This window comes from Phodopus roborovskii, unplaced genomic scaffold, assembly GCF_943737965.1.
Source record: "Phodopus roborovskii unplaced genomic scaffold, PHOROB, whole genome shotgun sequence".
NCBI lineage: Eukaryota > Metazoa > Chordata > Mammalia > Rodentia > Cricetidae > Phodopus > Phodopus roborovskii.
The window spans coordinates 75,832,456-75,845,530 of NW_026126418.1; the positions used below are offsets into that span (position 1 = coordinate 75,832,456).

The 13,075-nt window shown below is 43.1% G+C and overlaps 1 protein-coding gene across 1 annotated transcript in view; it reads right to left on the reverse strand.

Annotated features, from left to right (window-relative positions):
• C5 (complement C5) overlaps positions 1-13,075 on the reverse strand; it is a 100,896-nt gene that overhangs the window by 7,993 nt on the left and 79,828 nt on the right. Inside the window, exons 30-35 of the mRNA XM_051185288.1 lie at positions 9,633-9,785; positions 6,443-6,505; positions 4,947-5,028; positions 4,413-4,470; positions 471-573; positions 55-129 (exon numbers count right to left, since the gene is read on the reverse strand). Of these exons, the coding sequence (XP_051041245.1) occupies positions 55-129; positions 471-573; positions 4,413-4,470; positions 4,947-5,028; positions 6,443-6,505; positions 9,633-9,785 (534 nt within the window). The remainder of the gene's footprint in view (positions 1-54; positions 130-470; positions 574-4,412; positions 4,471-4,946; positions 5,029-6,442; positions 6,506-9,632; positions 9,786-13,075) is intronic.

A 13,075-nucleotide genomic window follows, 5' to 3' on the forward strand; every position in this document is an offset into this window, starting at 1 on the left:
GGGGGAGAGGTAAAGATTGGAGGGTAGGTGGAGATGCCAGGAAGCCGAGCTTACCGAATTCAGTTGTAGAATAACGTGGCCATCTTTGACCTGGTAATCCGTTAGGAGTTGGTCCACTCCATCCACAAGCTAAAGAAGAAAGGAGAAACACAGAGAGAGCACGCTGAACTTACTTTGTGTTTGATTGCACTCCCCCGTTATGCCCCGCTATGCCTCACCACTCAGAGCTGAAGCATGAGCCATCTTTCTGGAATCTCCGAGCACACTGCTGCGTGTACTCACATGTATGGGTTAGGTGACACTCCTGCTTCATTTTCATAAGTCACATCACAGATTTTTTTTTTTTTGGAAAGAGTATTTTGGGGGATTGTATGAGAGTGTGGCATTAAAGTAAAAGAATATAAATTTTCCCACAAAATAATGTAGGAAAGAAACCCCAGCATTCACAACATCTCAAAGAAAATACTTGCAGCACGTAAATCTTCTTGATTTGCTCCGATTCCGGTTGGCAGAGTGATATCCATCACTGCGTGGGAGGACCCGGATGCTGACTCCTCCCTGCTGGGCTTGTAGCTAAAACAAATTAGAGATTGAGAAAAGGATTAAATAAATTGTAAAATTCTTAAAGAAAGGGCCTCATTCCTCAGTAGCCTTTATTTGCTTACACACACACATACATACATACATACATACATACATACATACATACATACGAGACAGAGCCTAACAATGCAGCCCTTGGCTCTCCTGAGTCTACGAGACCTATGTAGCGTCAGCTAGCCTCAAAGTCACTGGTTCTGCCTCCTTCTCCCCAAGTGCTGAGATTAAAGGTGCACCACTATGGCTGCCATCAGCCTTTAACTTTTGATGTGGCTCTATGTATTAGGGTGTGTGAGTGTTAGAGTTGTGGGGGGGGGTCTCTATTCTAATGCTTCCTTGGGCAGCAATGGCAGTCTCTACTGTTGTGGAAATCATGCTCCAGAACAGAGGAAGTTAGGGCTGGAGTGCAGCATCTGGCCAAGGTTACACAGCAGCCTCCAGCGGAGCTGTGTATGAACCCAGGCTTCAGACTCTGTTGTCTAGGAATTTTGCTAGTTTGAAGTTAAGGAAAAGCAAAGTGGGTAAAATAGAGATTCTCTCTCTCTCTCTCTCTCTCTGAAGGGGGACCAGGAAATTTGGGTCTTGCCCCAGTTTTACTGAGCAATTTCCACAAATCATTTTCTTATTTGTGAAAAGTCACTGTGAGTATAGCCAGGTGTCTCAAAACATCTTTATGACTCTTGGGCTTTGAGAGGAGGAGGAGGCTTAGTGCTACACCAGTGGACAGTTAGAGGACTGAGGAGAAGGGTGGGTGGATGGGGACAAGTCAGGGAAGGAGCTAGTGGTGCAAGGTGACCCCTGGCTCCAGCTACACCTCAGGATGCTCAATAGCTGATTCACACTGGAGCAGGGAGGGTGGGGTGGAGAGGAAAGGGTGAGGGTGGGGGTGGCTCACAATTGATTTCACCCAAAGGAATGGGACTTAGGGAAACAGGTGGTATGAGGGTACATCTTTTCCTTAGTCACCCCTGACACACATTCAAACCAGCTTTTATGAGGAATTAAAAAAATCACATCTATCACAATAATTACAGGCATTAAAAAATAATCCCTGACTCATAAAAATGTAACTCCATCCCCACCGAAAGAGCCATTTAGAAGAGGACATGGGATGCCTTTGACCTGTGCCTTGACATCTGAGCATGTCCTTAATTGGATGTGGAGAAGCAGAGATTTCTGGCTCACAGATGCAAATAGTAGTCTGCAAGGAATGGGAAAGGGCCTCCCTGGTGGAGAGTGTCTATGAAAAGGGCAGCGGAACTTGATGACTGGTTGCCATGGGGACTGTTTCAATGGTGGAACAGAAATCCTTCATTCAAGAAGCACTTTGCCTGCTGCCAAAACCAGTAATCTTCCCCAAAGGCATTTTGTTGTAGAAATGAAATCTTTCCCCACCCCCTCCCTTTTCCTATGATTTTACCAAGAGGCTGTTAAAAAAAGAAAAAGAAAAAAGCAAATAAAAAATTAACTACACAAAAGAGACCTCTGACTATACAGTGTGCTAGCATTTTTTTTTTTTTTTAAATCAGGAGAGAATATTTGAAGGCAAAGAATTTCTTAAATGAATAAGGACTGCTTAGTTACTTTGGAATCCACCTAAGCTAACTTTAGGGTCACAGTTCCAAAAGCAACTTCCACCTGCCTTTTAAGAACCCTCTGTCTCTAATTTGTTTAAAAAAAAAAATCAAATGAAACAAGTAAAAATCTAAAGCAAGACCAAAACAACATCAAAAAGATATGCTATCTAGCACCACAGTTCCACTTGCTCTTTTGTATTTTGACAACTGGGATTAGACATCCTCTCAAAGAAGTCCAATGACTTTGAAAAGCACCCTTTTGTGTACAGCAGGGTTGGGGACAATCAGAACTGGCAGAAACTCAGAGGCAAGACAGCCCAATATGCTTCATAGGTCAGGTGCAGAGAATGAATGAATGTCCTCTGCTCAGGTCCATTTGAATGTTTGAGGGGAGGGCTGCCTGTGAGTGCACCCTCATCCCAGGGCTCTTCTCCAGCTAGCTCCAGGAGTCACCTGGTCAGCCCTGTGCACTGAGACCACTGTGACAAGTGTTATAGCTGTGGGATGGCCTCGTCCCCACCAAGGGGACTTGAAAGGGGGAATAACAGCTAGCTTGAAAAAACCTGCTGGGAGAGGGTGACCTCAGCGGAAAGACACTGGCATGAGGAAGATTTGAGAAGCAGAGGGTAAACTCTGCCCAGGGAGAAAGGAAAGAAGGAAGGAAGCTAGGAAGGGAGGGAGAGAGGGAGAGAGGGCAAGAGCGAGGAAAGAAAGAACTAAGGAGGGAGGGAAGGCTTACTGCAGGCAATGAAGCATGGCGGTGAGACAATCCTGAGAAGTGAGAGGCTCAGGGTCATAGACAAGGTGAAGAAATATCTGGGAAGGTGGCAATGGATTAACAGTCTTAGAGCATAGAGATCAAAAGAGGTAGTTTAGATGCTGTATGGGGGTGGCAAGTCAGGGAATTGAGGCCTTGCTGGCTTCTTTACTGCCTTTATTTCTAAAACCAGGGAATTCTATATCATTCCCAAAGTCCATTCAGTTAGAATCTAGTATACATTTTATACCAATTTTCTCCATCCACAGTGGGTACTTTGGTATCATGTATGTATAACCAACAAAATATGATTTGGGCTTTGCCTGATATTGACAATATTGAGATTTATGATGAGGACAGAACATGATAGGTGGCCTTGGAGGTGATGGAAAGATGAAGGAATTTGTCCTTGGTCTGGCTTTGCTACCAATGGTTCATTCTGTGCTCACTGAACCCAGAAGTGTGTGTGTTCAAAGCCTGTGTACACTTCACACACACACACTTGGCAGGAGGCCGTGATGAACAGTACACACCTTACACATACACACTAGGAAGAAGGTTGTGGTGAGCAGTGCACTTTGTAGGCTATGGTAAGTAGACTCAGAGTCTTCAAAGATGCTCACATCCTAATCTCCTGAACCTGCGAAGAAATGTGTCGATAAGGACATTACACATGTGATGGTACTTGGTTTAGGATGGTATGTCACAGGTTATTCATTAGACTCACAAGGCACTTTGTAAAGGCAAGATGAAAGTGAATCAGAGCAGGTGATGATGATAGGGGCCAAAATCAAAGCAAGCTGGGATGCTGCTACCAGCCATAAGAAACTAATATAGTGGCCAGCTTAGGGTTTTGCCAGCAGATGGGTTGATATCAATAGTCTCAATGTGGGCTGCAATAGATGGGGCCTGAGCCTTGGGTGTTTCTGAAGTTTCTGACCTGGAATGAGAGCAATGGCTCTAAGGACTGGAAGTTTTGTTGGTAAATGTGATTCCACTCCTCCCTCCCCAGATAGGAGAAATTTTCTGATATCACATTTCTACCATTCTGAACTATTGGGATGACAATGTGTGAGCAAACCCAGAGTTGCTCTCCAGAATAAGCAGCTACTTAAGAATTCTTGCTGTATTCTGCATTTAAAAAATGAACAACTGTTTGTGCAGAGGTAGCACATGCCTTTAATTCCAGCGCTCTGGAGGCAGAAGCAGGAGGATCTCTGTGTTCGAGGCCAGCCTGGTCTACAGAGTGAGTTTCAGGACAGCCAGGACACAGAGAAATCCTGTCTTGAGAAACTATAAGACCAAAATCAACCAACCAACCAATCAACAAACAAACACAACAAAACAAAGTAAAAAGCTAGAATCAAATGAATTAACAGATGAAAACTGAGTATCCTTGGAAGTGTTAAAAGGCATTGAAGTACTTCAGCGATAGCGAGGCCTCGGAAGCCTCCACTCCCTTTGTGAAATGGGCTCACCTGGCACATGCTATTATGTACTTGTGTCCAGAGTCACTGCGGCTGGGGTAGCTGGAGGCTGGCACATGGACAAACACACAAATTACAAAGTAGAAAGTAGACTTTTTTTTTTTTTTACTTGTTTTGGAGCATGCTTCCACAGAATCCTTAATGAGAAAGTCTCTAAACACACTTAAAAAATGATTTGTGATCTGGAAGCTGGCACTTGTGGAGATTTTAAAGCAATAGAAATCCAAAGGAATTTTCCATTTTGAGCCTTACAATCTGCTACCTTCTTTTAAAACATCAATAATAAAGCAACAAGCCTGAGTACGGTCAGCTTAGCTGCTATGTCCTTGATATTAGTTTGTAACAGTTATTAAAATTACATCTATTATAATAAATGGTAGTCATGGTTACTTGGAAGCCAACCTACTTAATAATTAGATTAAGAATTTTTTTTTTCTCACAGGCACAGCTTTCCTAATTAGTGAAGTTCTCTACCTGACATTTTCAAAGTGTAGCTGAAATACAGAGCACAGCAGGCCATCTTACCATCAATGTCTTGAGTATCAATTTTCAGGTAAAAGCTGCAGAATTCCTTGGATACGCTGGTTTTGTGAACCACAGTTTTTACCTATGTTGGGGTATGCAAACAAGAAGATTGTACGTCACAAGGGAAATGAAAGGGCATCACAGCAATACTCTGGCTGGGAGAGAGGAATGGTACATGTGAATGAATCAGTAATTCTATAGTCCAAACAAACACGAAGAACACCAAAACACAAAATGATGCCTTTGGGCCAAGCACAGTGCTCATGTGAATCCCATGTAATCAGATGGAAAGAATAGCTCCCCAGAAATCTGCTCCTTAGCCAGTACAGCTTAACGTCTTACCTTAGTCTTAGCTAACTTAAGAGTTCATTTCTCCCAACTCTACACACTATCAAGGCAAACAACTTACTGAAAATGTGTTTGGATTAGATATACTGACAGCAACCATGATTTCTGGAAAAATAAATAGCCTGGTTTCCTCCATGCCATCGTGTAAACAGTTCTTGAAACAATAAATGTGCTAAAGGTGAAAACATTATCAAAAGCATTGATAGAACAATAGTTTCTGCTCACAAAATGTAGACTGTGTGGACATCCACAAAGATGTGTAAATGAGAGATGTTATGAACCATGCAACACACACATCATGAGTCTGGTGAATAAACATGCAGCCATAAAATTTATACATATGTGTACTATTTAGCAATAGGGATATTTTCTAAGAAAAATTCATTAGGCAACTTTTCCATTGTGCAAACATCACAGGGTATATTTATATAAACTAAGATAGGTATGACATCACTAGCTGTTGCAGTCTCATGAGACTATAGTATACATAGCCAATTGTTGGCAGAAATATCACAATACAGTTGCTTGCCTATTTGCAATATGTACAAAATTTCCACAAACACACAAAGAATATGCACACATGGACATGGACCACAAGTTAATATCCAAAATAAACTGTGACAATGGTCAAGATAGAAAGAAAGAATTAGATAAACTAACCCTACTTTAGTCATGGTGATCTGATGGGGGATGTCCTTCTGTGTACATGTTTCTCTTAATTGGTTGATGAATAAAACACTGATTGGCCAGTAGCCAGGCAGTAAGTAAGGGTGGGGCTACTAGACAAAGAGAATGTTGAGTAGAGGAAAGAGAGAATTCTCCAGGGGAGATGCCACATAGCCATTGGGAAGATAGCATGCTAGAAGTTCTCCAGGAAGATAAAACCATGTAGAAACACATAGATTACTAGTTATGGGTTAATAATTAAGAGAGAGCTAGCCAGTAAGAAGCCTGAGTCCATCGGCCATAGAAGTCTATAATTAATAGAAGCCTCTGTGTTTATTTGGTGCTAAATGGCTGCAGGACCAGGTGGGAAAGAAACTCCATCCACAGTGGCCCAAGTCATATTTATGTGACTTTCTATCAAAGTGGTTTTTAAAAATGTTACCTAGATATACAGCTTTCCTTGGTACCAGTCAAATACTCACATATACTGTAGCCAAGCCATTGCTAAATCCTGTGGTGATGATGAGGTCATCATTGACAGGTACCTGAGGGGTGGATAGAGAAACCACGCTTTCATTCATCATTTGATAGAGGGCAGAGAGAGCGGAGAAAAGAGGGGGAGACCTGCAGCCTTTCTCTTGGATCTTGTGAAATTAGATGGATGACACCGAGGATCTGAACACAGCAGACACTAAAAGATCCTCGGGTGGGTCCTCCTACCCCTCCCTTCTATGTGCGAACAGGATGTCCTTTTCCTTAGCAAGCCAACTAAAGCACTGGCGTCCTGGAACTCTATCCATAGATCAGGCTGGCCTGGAACTCACAGTTCCACCTGCCTGTGCCTCCCCAGTGCTGGGACGAAAGGCGTGTGCCACATTGGATTGTTTCCATAAGCATGAAGATGCAAGACCAAAGCAACTGCAGAGTGTTCAATCCTCTCTATTTCCCCCTTTGCACCTCTCTTCTGCTTCTTGATGGTCCATCTTCTCCACTTCTCATTGGCTTGTGCTCTTTTAAACCCCAGGCATCTGCTTCTAACCCCTCGAACTCTATCCCAAGTCTCTGACCACCCCACTTAATCGTGCTACAAATCTGCCTTAGCTGTTCTCCCGCTCCTGCTGGGAGGAGAGTGAAGACACAGATTCAGCCAAGCAGCCCGCTCTCTCGAGGCATGCTATCACCCACAGACTCAGTAGTTTGGGGATACAATGGAAAGGATGATTTTGAGTCAAACTGAAGATTCAGCTGCTACTCCACACTTTGAGTCCATTTCTCTTTGCCGAGCACACTGGTGGGGTGGGGTGGGCTTGGCACACGGTCAAGTCTGTCAACCTTCCCTTCAAATTCCCTAGGGAAATAGGTCACCTCTCCTGTTGTGCCTGAGAGGACACCGCAGCATTACTTAGGGAATGAGTGCTTTGAGATGCTGAATGAGGAACGTTTCTAAGGTGATGAGTCTGGGAAATGCTATGCTGCATCCCATCTCTGTCCCGCTTCCTCCCAGAGTCACCATGCTTAGTAGCAAACATATTAAAGACAGATTTAATTGCATTTAAACTAGAGTGTCCATGCTTAGTTAGCAACCTCACACATTGCCTCATGTGGCACATTTTAGGAAAAGCTGTGGCAGAGAATCCGTATGTGGGTAGCAGCAGCCCAGGCTTCCCAGGGAAGCAGCATCCACACTGAGGTCAGGCTATTTAAGATGGCAAAAGGCCCTTACAGCATTACTCCTAAAGAGAGAAGTAATTCTGCCTACTTGAAGTATGCTGTGATGGTTTGTTTTGATTGTCACCTTGATACAGTTAGCATCTCCCAGGAAGATCATCTCAACGAAGGGCTGTCTATATCAGGTTGACTCATCAGCATGTCTATGGGGGAGTATCTTAATTATGCTAATTTATAAGGAAGATCTTCCTATTGTGGGTGGCACCATTGTCTGGCTGCTGCATTGTATAAAACTGGAGTAAGTGACTGAACATAAGCATTTCGACACACACTGAGCTGTGGACATGAGTAGCCCTTAATGCTCCTGCCTCCTTGAATTCTGCACAACAATGGACTGTGTCCCGGCATTGAGTTAAAAGGAACCCTTTCTCCCCTAAATAGATATTTTATTGGGTATTTTATCACAGCACAGGAAAAGAAGATAGGATACAGCCCCATGCTGCTCAGACCTACAGCTCCTCATTAGAGCATAGACTCAGAGCATGTGTCTCCGATGACTTGTAAATGTTCCCTGGGACAAAAGACATATTCCCAACCTTCAGAAACCCAGGGGGTGAGAAAATATGGACATAAATGCATATGCATATATCATGTGACCAGTACAGATTGAAAAAGCCAGGCCCAATGCCTATGCCCTGTTGCCAGATCTTATTTTTTCAAAGGAAGTTGAGAATCAGAACTGTATTTGAAATGTTTACATCACTAATTATTGACATAGATCTTTGTCTATGGCTATGTCCTTATCATAATTATATTATCATTATTTTGCTATCAGCCACTGGTTTGTGGTTTTTGCTTAAACTGCATTTCTCACAAGCATGAATATGTAGGGCAAGTAGATAGAGAGGACTATTTATGGTAATATATTATTTATAATTTATTAAAGCTTGCCTGAGGATTCAGAAAGCTAAGGCAGCCACAAGCCATAGAAGTCAGGCACACACCTTTAATCCCAGCAGCCAGAAGCTAGGAAGTGGTGGTGCACACCTTTAATCCTAGGATTCAGGATGGATCTCTGAGTCCAAGGCCACACAGATCCACACAAGATTGATCCAGTCCTAAAGAGAATCAGCTCACACAAAGATGATCTCAGCACCTGGGATCACATGTCTTTAATCTCAGCATTAGGGAGGGTATATAAGACAGTATCAGGCATTCATCCTCCAGCCACGCTGAGAATAGGAACACTTTTGCCCTGTTAGAGATAAGAGGTCTCTGGTAGCTTGGCTGCTTTGCTTCCCTGATCTTCAACTTGAACCCCAACATCTGTCTCTGGGTCTTTTATTTATTTTGTTACAACTATTCCCATTTGCATATATATTGAATGCACTAAATTCACACATAATAATTAGAAAAATATATATTCGCCTATGTAGATTGGCAGCAATAATAGTATAGAATATACTTTGTCTAATGATTCCCTTTCTTTGGGAAATTTCCATAACCTATTAAGAGTTTTCCCTTTTAAAAAATCCAGCCTTGGAAATAGACATGGAGCAAAGAGTCTAGAGATCCAGAGACCTAAGTTCAAGCTAGCTGCAGTCCGTGAGCAAGACCAAGGGCGAAAGGGACCTACAGCAGGTGCCAGTCAGGTCTTTCACGTCTTTACAATGGCGCTTGTGTGTGTGTCCTTTTCTTCACCTGGCTGCTCCTCTCTGATTCTCCCAGATTAGTCCATACACGTGGACATACCCTCACATACACACAACCTCTGTCAGCCTGGATCAGAAGGCCCCTCTGCACCTCATTTAAATGGCTGTCCCTCCCCAGGACATGGATTCGTTGTGTTTTATTCTCGACTCAGTGACTGAGATGTACAGGCACCCTGTCTACGTATCAGCTGGTACTCAGTGCATGTTTAAATAGTGAACAAAAACACACGTTCAGTAAGAATGGGAGAAATGACTTCAATTCTCCCATCTGATTGCAAAATATGTCATTTACCTCCACTGGTCTCCCAAGGAAATTCTTCTCTGTCATCTTATACTGGTAGAAATCACCTTTGTGTTTGTAGGAGACATTGATATCCATATTCAAATGAAGTTGTTTGGCCAGGAGTGAATATTCTGTCAGGCCCTCGATGGCATTAATGGTATCCTATCAATAATCAGCAAGATGCAAAAGCACATTTAGTTTATTTATACACTTTCAGTTTGCAAATAGACCCACTTTTGTTTTGAGAGTAGGATTCTGATATGTAGACTTGAACTCGGAATGCTCTTTTTTTTAATTTAATTTATTATTTTACATGTCGATCCCAGTTCCCTCTCCCTCTCTCCCTCCCTCCCTTTTACCCTCTCTGCCCCCTCACATGCACCCTGACCACCCTCCCCTCCCATCCCCCACCCCAATTCCACATGTAGTGCAATGCCATCCAGGTGGGGTCATGTAGATCTGTCAAGACTAGGACTTCTTTCCTGTCTCTAGGTTAAGGCAGTTATCCCTCCATGGGGGATGTGTTTGCAAGGTCACTTTGTGCACCAGGGATACATCCTGGCTCCACTGTCTGAGGTCCCTTAGACTGCTCAGTCCTTCTGGCTGAGACCCATATTCAGGGGGTCTGAGTCAGTCCCATGCTGGATTCCCAGCTATCAGTCTGGGGGCCCGTTAGCTCCTCCTTGTTCAGGTCAGCTGTCTCTACGTGCTTCTGCAACCTAGTCTTCTCCTCTCTCTCTTTGCATCTGGGTTCTAGTTTGACTCAGTGTTTAGGTATGAGTGTTTGCTTCTGTTTCCAACAGATATTAGATGAAGGCTCCATGGATAAGTTAGTTGTTGATCTCACTATCCGGGAAGGGCATTTATGGTAGCCTTTCCATGGATGCTCAAATTGTTAGTTGGCGGCAGTCTTGTAGGTCTCTAGACCTTTCTTTGGGTTCAGTTTTCTCTTCAAATCAATATTTTAAATATTTTTGTTCTCTCTCTCTCTGTCTGTCTTCTGTCTTCTATTCCTACCCTGACTCAATCTTCCTGGTCGCACATGTTTTCCTTTCCTCTTTCCTCCCTCTCATTTTCTCCTACTTCTCTTTCCATTCGCTGCCCCCCCCCCCAGTTCCCCTGTGATCTGGAGATCTTGACCCTTTCCCCTTCTGTGAGGGACATTATATGAATCTCTTAGAATCCACCTTGTATCCTAGTTCCTCTGGTGGTGTGAATTATAGGCTGGTGATTCTTTGATCTAGGTCTAAAATCCATATATGAGCGAGTAAATACCATGTTCCTGGGTTACCTCATTCAGGATGGTTTCTTCAAGTGCCATCCACTTGTCTGTGAATTTCAAGATTCCATTGTTTTTTTTCTGCAGAGTAGTATTCCATTGTGTAGATGTGCCACATCTTCATTAACAACTCTTCAATTGAGGGGCATCTAGGTTGCTTCCAGGTTCTTGCTATTACAAATAATGCTGCTATGAACATAGTTGAACAGATGTCTTTGTTGCATGGATGTGGATCATTTGAGTATATGCCTAAGAAGGGAATTGCCGGGTCCTGTGGTAAACTAATTCCCATTTTCCTGAGGAACTGCCATACTGATCTCCAAAATGGCTGTACAAGTTTGCACTCCCACCAGCAGTGGAGGAGTGTTCCCCTTTCTCCACATCATCTCCAGCATGAGTCATCATTGGTGTTTCTAATTTTAGCCATTCTGGCAGGAGTAAGATGGTATCTCAAAGTTGTTTTGATTTGAATTTCCCTGATAACTAAGGATGTTGAGCACTTTCTTAAGTGTCTTTCAGCCTTTTTGATTTCCTCTATTGAGAATTCTTTCTTCAGTTCTGTACCCCATTTTTTAATAGGGTTGTTTGGTGTTTTGTTGACTAGTTTCTTGAGTTCTTTGTATATTTTGGAGATCAGCCCTTTGTCGGATATAGGATTAGTGAAAATCTTTTCCCAGTCAGTGGGCTGCCGTTTGGTCTTGTCAACTGTGTCCTTTGCCTTACAGAAGCTTCTAAGTTTGAAGAGGTCCCATTTATTAATTGTTGATCTCAGTGTCTGTGCCCCGGAGCTATGTTCAAGAAGTGGTCTCCTATACCAATTTGTTCAAGGGTACCTCCTACTTTCTCTTCTAAGAGGTTCAGTGTGGCTGGAATGATGTTGAGGTCTCTTACTCCAGCCTCCCAAGTGCTGTGAACACCGAGCTCTACAAATGCCGGTCTAGAAGATGGTAGGTAGCACTGTCTGGAGAGGAAACCTGAGCTGACTGAATGAAGTATCTCTCTCTGCCATCAGGGACAGGAAGGAAGTATGGCTCAGTCTAGGCTCTCCACATAGTCTGCACATGTACCCTCAGGCAGATAACTCTGAAAAATGCCTCTCATACTGCAGGGTTATCTCTTTCTCACCCTCTAGTCTCAGTTTAAACACCCCCATAGCAAGGCCACAAACTATCCTTTTAAGATAGATGTAATTTTAATAACTGTTACAAACTAATATCAAGGACATAGCAGCTAAGCTGACCGTACTCAGGCTTGTTGCTTTATTATTGATGTTTTAAAAGAAGGTAATAGATTGTAAAGCTCAAAATGGAAAATTCCTTTGGATTTCTATTGCTTTAAAATCTCCACAAGTGCCAGCTTCCAGATCACAAATCATTTTTAAGTGTGTTTAGAGACTTTCTCATTAAGGATTCTGTGGAAGCATGCTCCAAAACAAGTAAAAAAAAAAAAAAAAGTCTACTTTCTACTTTGTAATTTGTGTGTTTGTCCATGTGCCAGCCTCCAGCTACCCCAGCCGCAGTGACTCTGGACACAAGTACATAATAGCGTGTGCCAGGTGAGCCCATTTCACAAAGGGAGTGGAGGCTTCCGAGGCCTCGCTGTCGCTCTGTACTTCAGTGCCTTTTAACACATGGGACCCATGCTTTCCTTGGTGTCTGCTCCAGTTGATTGTGTCCCTCAGTTTGTGTTTTGGAAACTTGATGTCCCTTTTGGGAATTTGGGGGAAGGTAGGATCTAATGGGAGGTGTGTGGGTCATGGGCACCTGTTGTGGAATATTATTTGAAGCCCCTGGACTTTTATTCTCTAGTCTACCTTCCTTCCTTCCTTCCTTCCTTCGTTCCTTCCTTCCTTCGTTCGTTCCTTCCTTCCTTCCTTCTTTTCTTTCTCGGTTGCTGGTTGTGTAGCTGGCTGGCTCCTGATGTCCTCCTCTCCTTTTCTTGCTCCCCATCCTTTCTCCCCAGATTTCTCCTCCTATTTATTCTCTCTGCCTGCCAGCCCCACCTAGCCTTTCTTTTGTCTACCTATTGGCCCTTCAGCTCTTTATCAGATCACTCAGGTGATTTAGAAAAGCAAAGTAACACAGATCCACAGAGTTAGACAAATGCAACATAAAAGAATGCAACACATCTTGCATAATTAAAAAATGCTCCACACCATAAACAGATGTAATGT